Here is a 21,867-nt window from a genome sequence, read left to right as displayed (position 1 = left end):
TTGGTTTCGAGTATTACAGTGATGCATTGCTTGAAATAAAACAAGCCCTATTGAATGAGATGGCTATTATAAATAATCCATTAATGACGAAATATCTGTCAGCATGTTTAGCCTACTTTGTACATGTCTGATGGCTAAACTAAGCTAAATGAGTATCAGATAAATTCTGTAACCTTTCTGAAATCATGCCGTTCATATTGAGATGGACAAAATCACTTACTAAAGTTACACTGAAACTTTAATTGTCAGATGATAGTCGTAAGAGTCGACTGAAGCAGAGGTACACAAGACCCAGCCGGTGGGCCAGATCCAGCCCCCCAGTGCCTTGTCATCTGGCCTATAGGGCTTCCTGTTGGTCTGTGGGGAGTGCAGCAGGCTGCAGCCCTGCACGCTAGATCTGGCACACACAGTGGTGGCATGGGGCCAGGCAGAGATGGTACAAGGTCCCCTCAATCTTGATGCTGGCACAAGGAGGGCGGTATAGTCTGGATCTGGGTGCAGAGGCCCAATCCTGGTGTGCAGGGTCCGAATCACGTATTTGGCCTGGGAAGGGGTGCAAAAAGGTTTGAGTACCACTGGATCACAGAAGTGAAAAGTCCAGGGTTGCCCAGGAATGAGATTTTGGATAAGTTACTGCTGAAATCTTGTGTCACTGAAGCTGAGGATTTTGAATGGAAAAATTTCAGGAATTATATTGCAAAGCAGTAATTGCCTTTCTTAGGCTGTTTGCTTAGAACTAAATTTCTACAGGCATACCCAAATTTAGTTCTAAGCAAACATCTTGGATTGCTGTGAAGATGTGGTAGCCTGGCTTGAAGTGTCCCAGGGCTCCATTTGGCCTTCTCATGTCTGCACTGTTGCAGTTTTACTGCTGCTTGTATACAGACTATCTAGATTAAGGCTGATTTGAGTATTCTTAAATGTGTTGCAATCCTGTCTCCTGACTCCAGGCACACATTTTGTGACTGAACAAGTAAAAAAGGTTGTATGTAGCTTGAAGCATATATCACAAATTGTGAGATTGCCTAACGGGTAGAGGGGGCAGCACCATTGTACTTAGTTGCAGTTTGTGCTTACATAAGCAAGTTTTATTTTTGTGCTTGGATACATTCAGACAGTCCTTTCCTAACGCAAAGAAATCCTTCTATTAATCTGAGAATCCAGGGAGGACGGGCTTCGTGTCACAGGGAACTCTGAAAACTCCTGCATTCCTTCATCTTGATCTACTGTTTTGTTTTGTTTTTAATTTGCATGCAAATGAAGTAGTATCTAAAAATTACTAATCCTTGGGTTTCAATAATTTTTCATGCTGGGGTTGAAATATTATTCTTGATTAGGGTTAAGACAGTATCATCCCTTCTGTTTGTCACAGCTGTACCCTTGTAAGAGCTCACAGCCAGTAGAGCTGGCAAACTAAAAAGTTTAGCTGTTGAATAGTTTTGTTTTAATTAGAGGCAGCATTAATATACAAAGACACCACATAAGGTAACAGAAGTAAAGTATTAATTTTATTAAGTCTACTCTTACTTCACTTTTGAAATACAGTATACTGGGTCTTTTTATAGTAAAACTATTACATTTTTGCTTCCTCCCATCTTTTCTGACTCGAAATCATTTCTCAAATGAAGAAAGCAGGTAGCTGTAGGTGCTCTTCCTACTTCAAGTGCATGCGATCAATAGAATGTAAAGTTACTACGCCTTAATCCTAGACTCTGTCATCCCTGAGATGCTGGTTGTTTTGGATCTGGATGGCTTTTTGTTTGCATCAGGAGGGAAGTAGTTAATATAGTTGACTACATTACATCTAATAGTATCTAATCCATGCCATTTGTAATTATGGTTGTTCACTTGAATATTCATTCTCATTCCAAAGGAAAAGTCAGAGAGAACCTGTGATAAACTGACCAGTTTTGAAGAACATAAATTAAAGACTTTGGTGGAAAAAAAATGCAAGCTTTAGTATTTTCCAGGAAAAGCATCAGTGGCTTCAATTTGAGGAGCTGGCACTCTGCTCAGCAGTCTTAATTTTTTTTGGGATTAATTTGGAAACAAAAACCAGCCCTAAACAATGTTAGCAAAGACATTAGACAGTTTTCCTACTGGTTCATAGGACCTAGAATATATGAGAAGGAATTTTGAAACAAAGGCGCATTTTTGGCATTTGCTCATTAATTTATTTTTTTAAATTTAATAGCAGTGCAGATTACTGGAATGTGGAGCATTGGGTGGAGGAAAAACTGACTATAATTCCTGAATGTCTTCCCTGCCCCCCCCCACTCCCATGTGCATGTTTCTCAATATAGATTTAATAAATATTCCCAATTCCAAAGGCGTCGTAAACTTACGGAGGTGTATTTCACAACTCTGACATCACCAGCAGACTATCATGGCTTTGAAATTTCTCCTGTAAAATGATCTTTAAATAAAACACAGTTCTCGTAGTTCTAATGACACACAATTCTATGTTGCCCACGGGTTGCTGACCTATTGCTTAATATCTGTACTGCACTCCAAACACTTAAGAGCTATGGAAACTGTCAGTACACCATCAATAGTATGTTTGCATGTGGCAGATGTGGGCTTAATGAAAAGAGGAGGTTTTTTACCATCACCTTCTTTATTGTTCTTTACATTCTTTGTCTTATGGTTTAAGCTGAGCTGGTGGCCTTGTGATTTTCTTTTTAAAGAATGGAAGTGGAATGGCTTTTTCAGTTGGATTCCCCCCCCCCCCCCCCCCGTTTAATTAAAAAAAAACAAAACCTGGAGTAAGGAAGTTCAGTCATCTCAATACTCGATTATCCAGCAATGGAAAAACGGTTCAGTGGTGACTAGTCCCATCCATTAGTAGCATGAATACTGGGCTTGAGCTGGGGACTTAAATAGGGGTGCCTTTATAAGGCTGTAGACATCTTATCTGTCAGGGAAATGGAATTAAACTGTCAACAGAATTCAGCTTCATTATTTCAGCAAATCAAACACATTATGCCCTGCTGGTAAACAGACCTAGACCTTTCTGGATTTTAGGTGAGTGAAGGAAGTGGTCTCCTAGAACTGAGGTCTCTGCTACCACCTCCCTCCCTTTCAGGTCAAGGGAAAGGTTTTCTGAGGACCTCAGCTGAGTGTAACCAAGAGAGAAGCAGGATTTGTTTGGTAATATCTTTTATTGGATCTGGCAGTATAGTATGAGGAAGAGAGAGGCACTTTTGGTCTACTTTGAGCTTTATAGTTCAAAACCTAACTTCTGTAAATTTAGAGCACCAGAAACTGCTTCAGCAATGTTCAGCTCGTGATCTAGTAACCAGCTAGGTCAGTAAAGTAAGCTTTTTAACACCGAGTCTCTAAAGATACCACCTACATGAAAAGTGTTGGTGTCATTCTGAAAGGGTTTGTTCTAAAAAGTCTCAGGCTGCAAAGAGATGTCACATTTATCCTGGGATAAGCTATTGTATCCCAGGACAAAGTGCAGTTGTCCAGATGTCCTTGTCCATTGTCCTGGGATAAATCCTAAAGTTTCCAAGATAAAAGGTAGTAACAGCTTATCCTGGAATATTCCAAAGTATGTCTGTAAATATCCCAGGATATATTTATTCCAGGACCAGTGCGGGTACAGCTTACCCAAGGATAAGTGCAATATTTGTTCCTAGCCTCAGAGAACAAGTTTCAACCTGGACTGGTAGGTTCATCTGTCCTTTGCCTGGCTCTTCAGTTGCTAGGCTTGCTTGCAACAAGATGTTTTCATTCATCTGTGTCCGTCTCCATCTTACTGGATTTATTTGGAGACAAGGAGTCTTTTCAGGGTTTGCAGACATCCCTGCCTCTGCCAGTACAGAGATTCAGCAGCTAATCCAAATGTTTCTTAATGTCTGTGTTCCTTTGGACTAAGTAAATGACACTTTCCTACTTCCCTTTGTTCACACATTTTATTTGTACAGTGGACTAGCAGTTGGGAAGAGCAGTCATTTTACTGTTTACCCTGCTCTCTCATCTGGGTGGCATTGGGTTATTTAGGTGGTGAAAAGATATATGTAACTTCTTGAAGCGTGTGATACAAGTTCCAGGTTATAAGTTTGTTATAATATTTGAGGGTGCATGGCTCTTTGCCTCTGCGGCAGCAATACCCTGTTTTTCTGGGCCTCCGATCCCACTCGCTGTGAGCCTGTCTACACAGCTGAATGTCTGTGACACTAGTGACCCTCTTCTTTACGAGTCACAACTTCAGTTTGAGAACTGGTGCTCTGTACAGTAAATATCATGGCCTGGATTGTGCTTCCATTCCATGAAGTATGTTAGTCCCCAAAAACCACCTTTTAGCTGAGGTGAAGCAAATCTGTTTAATTAACTTTGAGGTTGTATTGTCTATTCATTTCTGATTCAGACTCTTTAACACCGGTATTTTATTGGTATCCCTAAAAAAAATCTGATTGCTTATCATAACTGTCTTCTTGGTGGCATTACTCCTCCTTTTTCCCTTAATAATCCAGGTGGAATTGGAGAGGATTCTATTATTATTATTATTTACACTTAATTATTCGTTTGTGCAATTTCTCTATAATCTGAGACTTTAATCATGGCACAAGTAAGCTAACCAGAAACTGAGGGAGAGGTCAGGTTTGGCCACGATTTGTTCACTTTTTCTTTTTAACAAAGAATGCTTGCAGTACTGTACTCAACACCAAAGAGTATCTTTCTGGAAATGTTTTATTGAGAAATCTGTGAATTTTCCCTATGATCAGATTCAGGAATTTGAGGAACACATTTTTGATAATTTAGTGTTCCACATATTTTTAGTGCAACATGCAGTATTTAGCAACCCTCAGTGGTTTTAACTGTCTTTCTCTTAGCCATAATAGTTACCTGCATTTTCCTCTCCTTCATGTCTATCTATGCGGAAGACTTCAGCAACAAGTATGAGCCTGACTGTGCTCAGTGGAATATACAGTTTTCTTAAACCACTAATATTTACTGATGTTGTTGTTGTTGATGTTGTTGTTGTCATGATTGACTTTTAATATCACAGTTAACTATTGCAACAGGCAAACGAATGCATTTCTTTTTAAAAAGTGCCTAGTCTTAGGTTGATGCTATGTAAGGAAACATCATCAGTAAGTGATTTTTACTACTTCTTTTTTGAGGCTATGCTAACTTACCATGGAAATGGAAATAGCTCCCATCTCTATACTAATTGTCATAGCAAGATGGATGAAACGTCATTTCTCAGTTTTACAAAACTTGTAGACCGGGTACCATTCATATTGGACAGACACCTTCTCTTGCTAGTTTGGATTTTAATAAGATGCCTGTTATGCCCAGTAGCTGGTAAGCTCTACCATACCATGCATTTCATGAGCCTCTGTTGAAATGCAAGTAGTTTTGGGACCTCTTTATAGCAAAATGTGCATAATGTTTTAGCTTGGAAAATCAGGGAGTTCGGTTAGTTCTACAAATAAGAACGCTTGTACAGATAATTGAAAAGCTGTCTTCCCTTAGTAGTAAACAGTCAGCTTCCAGAGCGTTGTTACTGTATATATTGGACACTAATGGTTGTAATATGTCATATGTTGGACCTCTGAATTTTTGTAGTATTCTGATCTCAGCAAAAACACCTGAAAGCTCATCTGAATTGTGCAGAAGTCAATTTCTTACCAAAGATCTCTTCTTGCAAGGAATGTCTATTCTTTAAATTTGGGAATGTAGGAAAAATGTTGCAATAATAATATTGTAATAGATAAGTTACATTTCTTTTCAGTGAAAGGCTGAAGCCAAATTTTTCAACTTCAGTGATACTTTTTAAAGTTTTAGTATTGATCTCTAAATAAATGACTGTCAATTATAATCATTTGTTCACGGGTAGGTTCACCATAAAATGGATGCCAAAGTAAAAATAGTGTGGTATTGCCTGCTCACTTACTAAGACTTGCTGGGGAGTGTGCATATGTATGTGATTCTTGGGGGCGGGGGTTAATCTTTAATCTAGGTTTAGTGTATTTTGGCTTCTTTAGGGACAAACTTTCTTAACTAAGATGGATGTTGAACATATGCTGCTGAAGATAATGGGAGGAACGTTAGTCATCAGTCAAGACCTGGGACAGACAGACAAGGAGTTACTTCATGAGTGATTGCCTTGGTAGAGAGCAGTCATAATACTGTGACACATTCTGGAATAGTAAGGATTTCTTAAACTTTAATTTGAACCAAATTGAATTGAGAGCCATATTGTTCAGGGGTATGTAAAACTTGCTCATCACTTGTTAAAATGCAAGGTGGAGTTTGTGCAGGACTTCTAGGTGGGAAGGGAGTGAGTTCTTTGTGGAATAAATGACTTTGTCTGGTGGAGTATTTATTGAGACTGGAGCCAGAAGCCTTCCAGCTATGCATATGTGTGTTCTGGGGGCTTCCTGCCTGTGATCACTGCTGGTGGTGGACTGGTAGCTGCCAGGCCTTCACACAGGGTAGAGCTGATGAAGGGAAAAGGGTTTATAAGCCACTTGTTAGTCATTGTACAAATGAGTTCACAGGATTTGTTCTTTTTTTAAGGCAAAAGATCAGGAAAAGAGGACAATGATAGTGTCTTAAGCAGTATTTGAAGATGACCTAAAGAAGAGAGAGGATTATGAACCTGATAAGGTTTAGGAGTTGCAAGATACATATTATTGTATCTTTGAGTAGTAACACAATAACAATTTATATGTAAAGAGTTTGCCAGAGAAAAATCTGAGACCTAAGCATGCAGTTGGAGGCTATGGTGGGGTTTGGATAAAGACTGAAGTCATGATGGAGGAGCGAAGGGAGGAGACTGGGTAACTCAAAATCAGGAGACGCCTTCTTAACAAGAGATTCTGGAGGGTCGCACAAGGAATAGGGGCACCATGAAGATTAGCCAGCACTTAGTGCACACTTGCACAACAGATCTACTCTCAAGACTGAAGAAAGAAAAACAGACTGAAGCTGAGAAGTGTTTGGGAAGGGGGTGAGGCAGGTTGCTTGGGGAGGCTGGCAAGGAAGAAAAAGGAAGCTGGTTCCAACAGAAAAAAATGAGATATCTATACACTGGAGATCATGGAGAAAAAGGATGATAAAAGACTGAAAACAGGAGGGAGATGATCTGAGATTCCTCCTAATGCAGGAAGAGGCTATCCTGTGTGAAAAATGCACTTCTTAATAAAGAGTTGGCAAGTCTGCTCTCTGCCAGCGGTGGCAGCATCAGGCAGCGGACTCTTGGGGTGCTTGTGGCCAATGCAGGTACTGCTGCCTTGTGGTGCTTGGCTCCAGCTAGATCTGGGAGCTGCACATGGCAGCAAGGAGTGGAGCCAGGCCTCCTTACCTCTACCATGCAGGGCTCACGAGCAGCTCCCAGCACTCATGCCTCACCATGGCGAAGCACTGCACAGTGGAGCCAGCTGCCTTCCCTGCTCCCTGCCATCATGTGCAGCTGCCAGGACTCTACCAGGAAGCAGGGAGTGGGGCTCCCCTCTACTTCCAGCAGAGACCCAGGACCTGCACATGGCAGAAGGGAGCTATTGTGTAACCATGTCTATATACACTATGCAAATGCACGTCATGACAAAAATATTTTAAAAATAAAATTAAAATACATCATGGTAGATGTTTGCTGTTTAGTATGATTTGGAGGTTTTTCTAGTTCCAAGATGGCAACCCCCCTCCCAAAAAGAGTACTTCTGGGGGCAAAGGCTGGGTTAAGGAGCGGGATGTCTGGTCCCAAGATGGCAACCAGGGGGTGAGCCACCTGTCAAGGAGTGGGACTACCCTTGTGACCCTCAATAGCTCATCAAAACTCATTAAGCAGCCCTCCAGCCAAAATAATTGTCCACCCCTGCTCTAAAGCCATCCTCAGTAACTCCTTCAGCCCTTCCTACTGCTAAAAAGGCTGTAGGATAGGTTCTGCAAGGGAGGTTTTTTCAGTTTGATCATTGGGAGATGGAGGAGAGAAGAACCACTTCTCAGGCTTCACCCAGGTTACTGATTCAAAGGCAGTTGATAAGGAGCTAGGCCAAGTTTGTACTGGGAGGAACTTGCTGATTTAAGCATCTGGGCACCAAGCATTTTGTGATCCATTATGAGTGATTACTTCCCCCTGCCCTTGCATCTTTTAGGCATGGAAGTGTGAGGGATTATCTTTTATACCATTTAGCTTTAAAAGTAGATCCAGCAGAACTATTCACGTAACTCTCTCAACCTCCCAAATGTCTGTCTGATCAAGAGAACCATGAGGTTTCTCAAAGGCTCCCTTCTCTCTGAGCTTGTCTGAACTTGGATGCTACACTGTTCTAAGGTGAGGTGTTAACGACACAGGCCTTGGTTAAATCAGCACAACGGTTCGGAAGCTGTACACAGGAAGTGGTTCCCCTAGTGCCATGCTATGTCAATTTATGTTGGTGTCAGACCAGTGTATGTGGCCAGGCAGGAGGTTTTTCCAGTGTGGTAGGTTTTTTAGGGTTTTCCATCCACCCATCCTGCCTACTAGGAAGAACCTTCTCCTTAGAAATGCAGAAAAACAGTATTTAAAGAGACAAAATGGTAGTTCAGCAGATTCAGTTGGGATCCAAGGAGCCCTTGCTGGCAATCCAGTTGCGCTGAATGAGGATCATCCCAGACTGTCCGCTACATGGTCGGCAAACCTTAAATGGTTTGGGGCAAGAAGTCCTCAGGAGATTCTCACTTCAAATATGCAACTGATATCTCTGGTCAGTTTCTTTCTCCCTTCTTTACTAAGGGGAGGAGATTGTAGTGTCCAGGAGTGTCTTGACAAGAATGATAGAATTATAGAAGTAGGGTCGGAAAGGACCTTATAGATCTTCGAGTCCGACCCCCTGCCAGGGCAGGAGAAAAAAAAACTGGGCTCAAATGATCCCAGCTAGGTAGGCATCAAGCCTCCACTTAAAGACCCCCAGGGTAGGAGCCAGCACCACTTCCCTTGGAAGTTGGTTCCAGATCCTAGCCGCCCTGACTGTGAAGTAGTTCTTACGGATGTCTAATCTAAACCTCCTCTCCAACAACTGGTGGCCGTTATTCCTTGTTATGCCAGGCGGTGCTAGGGGAAACAAGGTCTCTCTCAAGCCCTTCTGGTCCCCCCTCAGCCTTCTCTTGTGAAGGCTGAACAGGTTCAGGTCCCGCAGTCTCTCATTGTAGGGTCTGCCTTGTTGTCCCCGGATCATTCAGGTGGCCTTCCTCTGGACCCTCTCAATGTTGTCCGCATCCCTCCTGAAGTGGGGCTCACAGAACTGAACACAGTACTCCAGCTGTGGCCTGAGCAGTGTTGCATAGAGGGGGAGGATCACCTCGTTGGCCCTGCTAGAGGGCCTGTGGATGCACAACAAGGCCCAGTTAGCCCCGCCAACCGTGACCTCACATTGTCGACCCATGTTCATCTTGGAGTCAGTAATGACTCCCGGATCCCTTTCTGCCTCCGTGCTCTCAAGAAGGGAGTTTCCCATCTTATAAGTGTGCTGCTGGTTACTACCGCCCAAGTGCAGCACCCTGCACTTGTCAGTGCTGAAGCACATCCTGTTTTTGCTAGCCCACCCCTGTAACTTATCCAAGTCTTGCTGCAGTCCTTCCCTCCCTACTAGTGTGCTCACCTCACCCCAAATTTTCATATCATCAGTGAATTTAAACAGGGTGCTTTTAACCCCGTCATCCAAATCGCTGATAAAGAGATTGAACAGCGCGGGCCAAAGGACTGAGCCCTGGGGGACTCCGCTGCCCACTTCTCCCCAGGTTTTCATAGATTTCATAGACATTAGGGCTGGAAGGGACCTTGGGAGATCATCAAATCCAGCCCCCTGCCCAAAGGGCAGGAAGTCAGCTGGGGTCATAGGATCCCAGCAAGATAAGCATCCAATTTACTCACCCGCCTATCTTCTGGCGTGGATGCTTTGCCCCAAAGTTTGGTGTCATCGGCGAACTTGGCCAGTCCACTCTTGACTCCAATGTCCACATCATTAATGAAGATGTTGAACAGTATGGGTCCAAGGACAGAGCCTTGGGAGACCCCACTGGTCACAGGGCACCACGATGACTGACTGCCATCAATTACAACCCTCTGGGTCCGACCACGGAGCCAGTTTCCCAGCCAGCAGATCGTGGTGGAGCCAAGGCCACAACTGGCCAGTTTGGTTGAATATGACCCATCCACCACCAACCACCCTCTGAGTGCAGCAAGGTAGGAAAAAGACTGCTTCCAGAAATCTACACTGCCACAGTACCCAAGTGTTTTGTGCCACTCTTTTCTAAAGAGAAGTCTTATCTCCAGCGTCCTGTTCTTCATGGCTAGTATCCAGGGAACCTGCTTCTTCAAGAACTTGGCATCTCTCCTTATCTCTGAAGGCAGCTCTGACTCACAGGGGCTCTGAAACCAGAGCCAGTTAAAAAAAGAGACAAAAATTTAACTCAAGCTAGGATTTCTTTGATGTTCTAGCAGTGGGAACTAGATACCATTATGTTAGGTCAGCCTGGGGATTGTACTCTCTGATTATCACTTTCCTTCCAGCTTCTTTAGGATGAATCTAAGCTGCCCGGCTTACCAAGTTGTTTTGCTGTACAACTCCTGCCACTTACCTTGTGTTTCCTGCAGTTGTCTTGGGCCTGTCCTGCTGTTGCTTCCACATACCACTTCTTTTTGCCTTTCATATGAAGCAGCAGAGCCATTTTAGTCCATCATGTAATCCGTTATTGCAGCAAACTTCCAGTTTTTAGTCTGGCTTCCACTCTTGCATGTCAGGCAGGGCTGTCCAGCTTCTAAGTGACCAGGGGCCATGTGCCCCGTAGGCCGCACCACTGGGGACCACGTGCCATGGGGGCTGCACCAATGGAGGCTGAAGCCCTCTTGGGCTTCATGCCATGCATGTATGGGAACTTCAACCCCTCTGTAGTGTAGTGGGGGAGCCCAAGCCGGGGCAGGTGCTATGTAAGATGCAGTGGTTGGGGAAGGGGTGCAGCAGGAAGGGAGTGGGACTACTCATGTGTGCGTGGTGTGAAGCCTGGGGCGGGGCAGGGGCAGTCACTGGTCCATACTTTGTTTTACCATACGTGTTGACATCAGAGCAGCTCAGATAATACTACTTGTGCCAGCAGACTGTTAGCTAGAGGTAGAATCATACTTTTCTAGCCTGTGAAATGATATTGGAGGAAGATCAGTTTGGCACGTGCCATCTTATTGGCTTGTTTCAATTTTAATTCAAGCAATATGGCTAGTTGTCTAGCTCATGGCCCTATTCCCACGGGCAATCTGGATGTGGTCCTGCAGTAAGATGTTTGACATACAAAAGGTGCTTGCCTAAGTGAGGGGTGTCATTAATACTCATGCTCATCTTTTTCCTACTCATTTCCTGCCCTCAATTATTCTCCCACATCTTCAAGGGAGAGTTCAAAGAGTAAGTAGCAGAAACGGTATCTGCAGAAGCAAGTGTTTGCAGTAGTGATGACGTAGCCAGGAAGATTGCAGAACACTCTGCCCATTAGGAAACGGTTAATTTCAGCATGCAGTTAATTTGCTTTGCTTTTTGCTTTTTTTGATATTGTGAGTGGCAAAGTCCCCCAAAGTAGTGAGAGGAGGAAGGGAGGGCAGGGAAAAGGAAAGCTTCAGTCTTCTGACTTGAATTCTGTGGATAAAGCCCTCGGACAGGTTTCAAGCTATTCAGAATCACTCTTCAGCTTAGTCAAAAGCCTTTTCTTATGACATGGACATATTGACAAGTTCTTATGAGCTGAATAAGGGTGAGGATTTATAGCATATCAGCTATTGTGCAGCAGTTGCCCATGTGCACTTTTCATTGAGTGTAAACTACTGTGGGTTAGATCTACTTTCCTTTACTGCAGGGTGCATGCACATCTGTAGTTATTGTGCAGTGGCTGACACATGCTGTAAATCCAGGTCTCATTTACTGCAGTGATGTGTTTGTATTCTTTCCACCTCTTTCACTTCTTGTCATTCTCTCTTCTCCTTGTTGAAATAGAAGAAAACCTGAGGAAGTGAGGGAAAATAATGAAAAAACAATTGCACTAAATTCCCTTCTCCCCTCCCCACCAGGATGTGTTGGTTATGTATTATAGGCTGGTTTGGGCTGGCAGAAATGATGGTCTTTCCCAGTTCTCGTTATGCCAAATTAATAGACATGGTGCAAGATCTCTTTCTGCATGTTTCTTTCAGGTATTAATTATAGACTTCTCCAGGATTTTCATTATTCTGTAACAGTTTCTTTTCATGCACCAATTTACCTCTCCTATGGATGCTTTTCACCCTGTACAACTGCAGGCCTGTTACAGTTTCAAATGATGTTCTCCATCTCCTCCTAAAACAAGACATGCATTACATGCTTTGAGTGTAGTCTGGGGGTTCAGATTCTGGCTTCATATAAGTGATTATTGATTCAGTGCATCCATAATCCACTGTTTCCAGATTGACAAACTCAAATTTTGGATAAGGTCTTGCTTCTCTAAGTGTAGTTTTCTCACTAAAAACTAAAATCCCTACAGTCCTCACTGAAATACAGGAAACCCTCACTATTCTCAGTTTCAGGTATTCACAAATGCTGAACGCACATTTGTAAATACACTTTATAGACTTACAGGAGCTCCACGCTTGCTGCCGCCGGGCTGCTGCCACATTCCCACCATCACCGCTGGAGCCATGCTCCCCTCCCCTGCCCCCCAGCTGCCAGGGGCAGTGTGTTCATGAATGCAGTGCCCTATTCACGGATTTCACCATTCGCGGGGATCACGAGAATGTATCCCCTGTGAATGGTGAGGGTCACCTGTATATTTAGTCTCTGTTGCATTTTTGCTGTTTTCAAAGACAGCGGTTGTGGCAAAGAAACCGCTTGAGCAAAAGGTTAATCAGGGATTCATCCTTTAGCATTATTGACTGTTTTATAGGTATTTGGGCAGGCAACCTGCAGTAGGGAATGCTGCAAACTTGCAGTCTCTCCCAGACTCGCCATTGATTATTGATTGCACTTGGGGTGGCCTTTTGACATTAAAAGGTATTTATTCCCCTTATAGTGATCGGATAGAAGAATAGTCCTGGTTCTGGTTCAGGCTCTTCCCCAACTTGTTGCAACTTAATGACATTTCCTTGTACTTCCTATTTATCTGAGTGATGAACCTATCGCTAACTTCATATGGGAGTTAAACTTAGTACAGCCCTTCAGACTTGATGAACAGTCTTCATGTATGATATGTAAATATGTTCTTATTGCTGCTGTGTTTATACAAGAAGAAAATAGCTGATAAGTCTGAAGGAAGACTTTTTTCCTCTAAATTTACTGTGTTTAAAGAAAAAAGTTATTTGACTTCTGAACTGACTAGTATCCATTTTCTTTCAGGTAGGGGTAAGTTACAGGTAGGCATTAAAGCCTAGATGCAAAAAAAGAATTTGGTCTAACATGGGATCTGCATGTGCAAGTCCAAATTGCAGTCTTGCAAACCTGTACTCATCTGCTTCCTAATGCCAGAGGTATCTTGGTTTTCCTTGCATCTTGAAGTGCCTCAGTTTCACTAGTGCTAATTAACTCATTCTCTGTCTTTTGCATAGGCCTGATTGGGACCTGGAAATTTATGAGTTTCTCTGTCCTCTTGAGGGACTTATAGTGATAAACGTGCTGAAAATGCTTAGATTAGGCTATGTGCACAATAGGGTCTCAGCCCCTAGCTTATGAAACATAGATGGGGAAGCAGATGATGATACCAGTGTCATTACTTTTATAATGCTTAGAGTTCTTGGCAGGATGTGGGAGACCTGGGTTCAACCCTTATCGCTTGGGAGGATGCACTGATCACTAGACTGTAGGCCAGTGGCATTCAACCCTTCGGTGCTATAGGCCAGATAGGGGACTCTGGTCTGGTCCACAGGCTGGATTGGATCCTGTATGCCCTTGTGCTTTTCCTCAGCCCTGCATGTTTGGATCAGGACCACAGACCGATGGGGAGCCCTGCAGGCTGGGTGATGGGACCGGGAGACAGATCTAGCTTGTGGGCCAGGAGTTGGGCACCTCTGTTGTAGGCTGTTCTGCTTGAAGCAGTCTTTGTCCTCTCTGGTAAAGCTTCTTTTCTGCTGTGCAGGAAAGAATTTGAGATTTTCCAGAAAAGCATGGAGACAGGACTTCATGACCCAATGACCAGGGCACTTGCCTAAATTCTGCATAAACCATTCTTGGAGTGGGGACAGGAATCCAGGACTTGTCCTGACCCCACTACCTCGGGGTGTATCTACCCACAGGACTAGGAGTCTTGTTCTCTTTTTGGCCCAGTGGATCTTTGCTAGACTGTAGACCAGTTTCAATAAAAAGTGAAGAGCGTTTGCATCCCAGAAGAGTCTGGAGTAGTGATTAAGCAAAGGAGGGAACTGAACCTGCGTTTTGTACATGTAGGGTAAGTAGTGTAATTGTAGCCATTAGATTAAAAAAGGGGCATCTAAACTTTCACTGCTTCTGGTCCTCTTATAAAATAAGAGGAACCCTGGCTTGGTTTCTGGAAGAAATAGTATAGCCTCCTTTTTTGGTCCAGAGCTTTCTCCTGTGAGTTTGAAGTAGATGGAGGTGCCATCCTTGCATTCAATTCAATTTCAGTTTATTAAGGATTTTGGCTAAATGCCATGCTCCCAAAAACAACATAACACACATATGCCCATAATATAAATAAGTTTGAACAAAGTAACCGACCTACAAATATTATACTAAAAATGCAGCCCACCAACATTAACCTCCCTGCACTGTTGAGTATAGTACCAGAGTCCTGAAACGGGTGGGTTTTCAGACCTAACCAAGTTTCCATATTGGTTGGCTCCAGGTAGCTTCCTGCACAGTGTGCTGCAGGCCTTTGTTGCTGTTCTCCCTGTATAAGCAGACTGTGCCTCGCATAACATTTGAGACCCTCCTGCAGGCCAGGTGTATAAAAGGGAGGCATTGCAGTGCTCCATTTAGCACTAGATTTTCTTAAGTACAATTTTCAGGTTGTAACCTAAGGACCACAGCCTCTTAAAGTAGCTTAAATACTTTTGAAAAGTTTACCCTAGATCAGCGTTTCTCAACCCGTGGGTCACAACCTAGAAGTGGGTCGCAAGAATATATGAAAGGGTTGCAAACAAATTTTAAAAAATGCATTCTCCTTTAAAGGAGAAAAATGTGGGAAACCGTGGTTTCCCCCCTTACAGGCTGGCAGAAGTCCAGCTTACAAGGGACTGCTTGGGGGGAGTGGGGGGCTGCCTTACACCCTCCAGCCCACACACCAACCCCCTGCCCCACATACGGGGAAACTGGGGGAAGAGTGTCGGGAGTGAGGGGCACTGGGTCGGGACTGGTCTTGATGTTTACAAATGGGTCCTGGTCAAAAAAGGGTTGAGAACCACTACTCTAAACTATAAAACTCGCACAGCTGTTGGGGAAGTGTTTTGGGAATTGCTCTAAAACTGATTAGATGGCTGCAATGTTGTGGGTGGTGTCTACACAACATTGCTACTTCATGGAGTTACTGAAATGGGAAAACTAGGGTCCTTTTTCCTGCAAATGAACCATAGCTAAAATTAACTCCATAATTTGGTATCCTTCTCTACATGGAAGCCATGAAAAGCAAAAGGTCACCATGCGATGATGAACTGTGTATTTAGCTACAGTTGTGTTGCTGATGAGCAGAAGTGAAACGATCTTGAGAGACAACTCCTGTGACATTCATTTGAGAGCATCTTAAGGAAATACTGAAATAGTGAGATGGTTAAGGGTTAAAACAATTTGAAAGCTGTTAGATAGAGAAGCTAGACAGTAAATGGCTGAGTGAGATAGTTTTGAGAGCTGGAGCCTAAGCAGGTGAAAGGTCACAACTGGCTTGTGTGGGCTGGAGCACTACATACATATTTGCCAAATTTAAGAGGCATGTGGGAGATAAATGGCAATAACTGACATTGTGTATTATGGATAGTGTTGCTGGAGAACAGCCCAAATCAACTATGCTAACTGCTCTACTTATTGATAAAGATTATAAAATGCAAACTTGACATTAAATATGTAGAAATAGTAACTTTCTATCAGTTGGTCTGTAATATAATAGCACTGCACTGTTTCTTAAAAAACCCTAACTTTTCAGATTTTTGAAGGATGATTTTGTTTGTGAGCAAGTAATTTAAAACAGTGTTTTTAGTCTCTTTTTTTTTTTATAGTGACTTTGAATGCTATTCAGGAACGTATTATGTAGAAGAATTAAAGACTGTATAGTCATGAGACAGTGCAGACCCCTGCAGTTCAGAAAGGTGGCCTTATGCTGTTGTCTGTTTGCTTTTAGTTATGGTGAGAGCTTCAAAAACAAGCAAATCCTGAAGGCTTCACAAGCTAATTGGGAATGGTGGCTTTTCAGCTTTTTGGTTGCAGTCCAGTACTGTAAAGCAAAAAAATCTTTAAAAAAATAAATAAGTGTATGTGTGTATGTGTGTACAGCCTCCTCTGACAAAGTTGTAGATGTTTAATTGTATTCTTCTTTGGTGTGATGAAGACATGCCCTTTAAACAGTTAATCTGAAGGACTGTAGAAATAAATAGTAATGCAAAAATCTTGCCTGTTTACACTGGGGGCAACAGCACTTGTAAAAACATGGCTATACAATGGTTACTGATATACTTGGATTTAAGTTCCTGAACTTCTGAGTTGTGCCTGTCATTTCTACCTCCAATCCTACTGTTTGTTGGAAACTAGAACATCCTTACCCTCGAAGGAAAGCTGCACCTGCCTTGTTCACCTGTAATAGGAAAGAGCACAATCTAAAAGATGAATTGTTTACTTGTGGGTGCTATTGGGCTCAAATACTGCAGAGATTAACCTCATGGAAAAAAGTTTTGTCTCAAACCAAATTGGAAAGAATGTTGGAAATTCAAATAGCTTTTCAGTTTAACCCATTAGAAAGTGATGAAACTTTATATTGGATCCACTCTGCCAGTGCCAGAAAATTGTTTCAAGGTAAGACGGTCATATTTACTAATTGTTCCTGGTGACGTTAACAGATCTAGAGCAGCATTTCTCAACCCAGGTGCCAAGGCACCCTGGGGTGCCACTGGATCTTTTGAAGGGTGCTGTGAGGTATGAGGAGATAAGTGAGGTGTTAGGAGATCAGCAGCTAAACTAAGCAGATAAGTGCAGGCTTAGGCTTGTCTCTCTTCCTGGACTATCCCCCATTCCCACTGCCAGGCTTCTCTGCAAGGAGTTAAGCATCGTAATCTATACATTAGTTTTTGAAATTGGGTGCCACTCAATTCAGAAAAGTAATGGAAGGTTGCCTCATCCAAAAAAGTTGAGAGCCACTGAACTGTGGTTTGCATGGTGAATTCTAGCTACACGATTAATCCAAATAGCACTAAATTTTCAAGGTTCCTCAACACAGGCATATCAGCTGCTGACAGGCATGAAAAAACCCCCAAACCAGCACTTTACTGGACGAGGCAGCGCATTAGTTTGACCCAGCTCTCCAGTGTCTGTATAGATAGTGCGCATCAGCAAGGCTTTTTGGCACTTTTATCTAAAGCTGATTCAGTCAGCTATTGGATAAAGGCACCAAAAAACCCCATTGAAGTGCGCAGTCTGTACAGATGTTGGGTGAGCCGAGTCAGACTAACATGATGTCTCTTGTGGGCATGGCTGTGATGTGTTTTTCATGTCTGTAAGCAGCCATGAGCTGTATCATAACTTACTTTTTCATTTGACATTTTGTTTCTTGGGCACTGTGTGAGCTCAGTGTCCCTTCTAAAACATTTGGCATGCAAGTGTATATCCGAGTCCTTCTAAGAGCTGGGGTAGCTATTGCTCGTTTCTTTCATCTCTGGTGTCTTAATAATAATAATTGGGTAAGGTATTGCTTGATCATTTGAATTTTTAAATGGTAGCTTGTGGTGCTCCCTCTTTTTTTTGTAAGTCAGTATCGTGTTTGAGCAGACTTTTGTAGTAGCTCTTTAAATACAGTGTTTCAGGTCCAAGCCGGTGAAAGGAATAGACCAGCAGGGCTGTGTCATACTGAAGTTATATATGTAATTGGAATAATAAGTAAAAAAACTTGACTAAGCTTAAAGGTTAGCATTATTCTTAAAAAGCACCATGCGACATCCCTGGTTTAAAAAACAAGAGGTGTTGCAAAGCCAGGGAGGTGCAGTAGCACAGACCTGGGGGGCTGCTGCTGGTAACTATGTCAGTTGAGGTCCAGGGACCTTGAATTCTGGTTCACTGGACTACTGGCAGGCCAGATCCAGCCCCTGGGCCACGTATGCAACAGCTTTGTGTTAAACTCTTAAGTTGCGTTCCACTGAGGTTTTTCAGTAGTAGCACATCACTTCAACGAACATATGTACCAGAAAGGTAGAAGGAGATTCTGATTTCTTCTCACTGTCTGGGATGTTTCTGCTCTACGCAGTGCTACAGTGCCAGAAGTGGGGGGCATATGTTATTTCTAAACATAAAATATACCAATAAGCATCTAGTATTGCTATCTGTAACAGGTTTTTCCTCCTAGTATTTAATGTAGCTCCTCACTAGAAATACATATAAGCTACATAGCTGCTACAAGCAAGCTTTTTTCCCCTCCATTGCAAGAATGAACATAGTATGTATTGGACCCCCTTCTGAATTGTTTTCCTACAAGAATACTGATTTTTATGTGGCACAGAGAACATTATGTACTCTAGGCTCGTGTTCCTTTTTATAGTTTACTCTTTGATCACTGACTTTTTCTTTTTCTTTTTTTCCTGAATTGTTCTTTTAGGGTTGCAGGGTTTTGGTTGATGCCCGGGACAAACTAGGAATCCCTTGGCAGTACACGGAGAATGAGAAGCATGGAATGTTTTTGATGGCTTTTGAGAACAAAGCTGGAATGCCTGTAGAGCCTGCCATGTTCCAGTTGTATGTACCTGCACTGAGCGCACTGTGGAGGGATTCTGGGATCAAGGAAGCTTTTAGCCGCCGAAGCGAGTATCAGTTGGTGAGTACATGCAAATATCTGGTAAATGAGGAGTTGTAAAAGGTGTTTTTTGTATCTGAATATCTTTTTCAATTGGAAAAGCAGCTTGCCACATGCAGGATTTAATAAAAACACAAGCAAGCTGTAGCACTGCTAGAAATCTGAGCATTATAGCAGCAGGAATGAGCCGTAATTGGAGCCAAACTTGAAAAACTGCATGTCAGAGGGAGTGGAATAAGTGCACGCAACTGGATAAACTAGAGCAACAAGAGAAACCAAAAAAGGCAGGGATTGTCTTGAACTAAAAATTGAGCTGCTTTGTAGATTTCTGCATAGTAGGTCACTGATTAATGCACACTTGCTTGTAACTTTCCAGTTTTGCCAGCTCACACTGTATTGATGCTGGCAGTCCATTCCTGTTTGCAGAGTAAGTCTCTGGAAATGAATGCAGTTTCCTTCCAAGTTGTTTCTTCTTTGACTGTTCCTTTTCATTATTATATCTGTGAGTTACATTTTGGAGTGGCAACTTAAGGATGGCAATCAGCCTAAAAATAAAAACTTAAATGTGTTCCCTCCTCTCCTCCTTGGAATAGAAATGAGTTCAAATTGCAATGCATGGTAGACTATACATGCATAATAGAAGAGAACATTTCTGGTGGGGAATGTGACTGTTCTTCAAACACGTACACACACCCTCACTCTTTGACCTCATAAGCAGCTGATAGTACCTTTATATTTTCCTCTCTCAACACTTCCATGCCACCCCAGACAATGAGGAGATCCTTGAGGGACTCTAATCCTTTTTTTGCTTGGCTGGACATTTTGTTGTTCACTCACTGTGTTTTTAAGACTTGGATATCTATTCAAGTTCAAACACTGGTGTGCTAATTAAAATCTGACCAGTCATTCAGGCACAGAAGCTAAGCAGTTTACATAACTGGTGCTTATGTTTCATGTTACTTCACCCTAATATTTCTTTTATTAATTGAATGGAGAGGTTGTGAATCTATAATGTGGGCTTAAAAGGCTACTTTAGTGTTTCAAGATAGCAGCAAAGTAAGGAACACACTATAAATAGCATGTTAAGCACTCAAAGCAAAAAATTCACTTCTCTGCAGTTGAGAAATGATTTTGTGTCCAAGCACTGCCAAAAGCAAAAGTGAGCCCAGTAAAATGAACTCCAGGTTGGGGTCTCTACAGCACCACTGTCAAGACATCACTGTTGCCTCATCTCTGAAAGAATGGGGGAAAAAGGGGACTTCTAGGTATTTTACCCATCAACCTTAAAGCCATAAGTAGTGCTTCATGGGGTGATGTAAAATACAGAGCTTTACACCATGAGAAATTTGTCACGCTCAAATTTTAAGAGAATCCACTTGGTACTGTTGTGATCTGAGATTTAAACGTGAGATCTAAGTGGCTGTCTCTTCCATCCGGTCAGGATTGTAGTTCTGCAGATTTGAGATTAGTCTGTGTACTTTTAAGGTCTGGAATGGGAGACTGTTACTTTGTGTGGGTGGAAGTCTGCGCTATCAGTTCATAGTTACTTAAGGAGGAAATAAGTCCAAATTAATTTTGCTCCTTATACACAATAGTGCTTAAGATATAGCCACAGCATATACTGTAATACAGTCCTGACAGTGTAACACCATAATCTAGTTTATAATGGATATAATACTAAAGCACGTTGTCCTTTGCAAAATCAGAAATTACTGCTCCTTCCCCTGTGCTGTTCTCTCGTTTAGACAAATGAGTGTATGGTTACGTTTGTTAATACATTTGTACAAGGAAGTTAAGTGACCCTGTTACTCTGCTCTCTTCCAAAAGAGTGAGGGTTTTTTTGTTTAATTCTAAATGACTTTAGAAATACAATACCATTCTTCAACTTGTCTGTCTTGTTTCTGGCAAAGCTTATGAAAACTAATGGCATAAATAAACACTGAAGGTCAAGCACATTCCATTTCAAGAAGTTTAAGGATGTCTCTTTCACTTTTGGATCCAAAGGAATTATTGGAATTGATGGAATAGCTTTTATCAAGATGAAACAGTGATTTCTGTTTAGCTCTGTGTTCTAGCAGTAAGAATTTGTTTTTTAATTTGGGGCTGTTTGTAGTTTACAGTTAGTGGTTCCATGATGCCAAGTTTCATAACGTGACGGTAAGATTCACAAATTCTCATACCAAGAATGGCTTCTTTAAAATAAGTATAAAATACATTTGTTTCTTTGCATTCCTGAAAAAAATATGCTTTATTTTTCACAATATTTGGTATTGCCTGAGATTTGTACTTAAAAGAATATTGGGTGCTTGTCCAATACACCTACATTTCCCGGTATTAATAGGGTTGATTTAGTTGGTATAAGCTTTTATTAACTGTTCTAACAACCTTATGTTGCAAGCATAGATTTACTTACAAATAAATATCGATTTAATTTTAGGGTAGAATTTTTTTCATGAAGGTGTCCAGTAAACTAAATTACATGCAAACTGTCTTTCTTAAAATACCATCTTGGCCATGACCCTGAAGAATGGGAACTCCTTTAGACTTGAACAGTCTCTGAACCCCTGAGCGACTAGTTCAGTGGTGGTTGGATTAGAAGCTCAGCCCTTTATGTGGCTCAAGATGGCAAAAGGAAAACCTTACAATCTTTACATTACGTGGGACTAAGTATATGAGGAGTAGGCTGAGACAGAGAAGGGTGAAGCCTAGAAAGCTGTTATGCAAGTTAAATTAGTTTGTATTATCATAATTCCTGTGAGCCCTAGGCATGGTCGGAGATCACATTGATAGGCACAGCACAAACATCGAACCAAAAAGTGTGCCCAGCCCCAGAAACCTGCAATCTAAATATAATTGTATATGACCAGTAGAGATGAGTGGAAGGTCAGGATGACAGCCTGTGGTGATTACATATCATCAGTGTGGTAA

The 21,867-nt window shown here is 42.2% G+C and overlaps 1 protein-coding gene across 1 annotated transcript in view; it reads left to right on the top strand.

Annotated features, from left to right (window-relative positions):
* GNA12 (G protein subunit alpha 12) overlaps nt 1-21,867 on the top strand; it is a 61,800-nt gene that overhangs the window by 3,251 nt on the left and 36,682 nt on the right. Inside the window, exon 2 of the mRNA XM_090023414.1 lies at nt 18,745-18,960. Coding sequence (XP_089879540.1) covers nt 18,745-18,960 — 216 coding nt within the window. The remainder of the gene's footprint in view (nt 1-18,744; nt 18,961-21,867) is intronic.

This window comes from Crocodylus siamensis, chromosome 12 (genome assembly GCF_052110815.1).
Source record: "Crocodylus siamensis isolate JL-2025a chromosome 12, ASM5211081v1, whole genome shotgun sequence".
Classification (NCBI taxonomy): domain Eukaryota; kingdom Metazoa; phylum Chordata; order Crocodylia; family Crocodylidae; genus Crocodylus; species Crocodylus siamensis.
The sequence above is the reverse complement of the archived record's forward strand: the minus strand, read 5'-3'. Positions and strand labels throughout refer to the sequence as shown.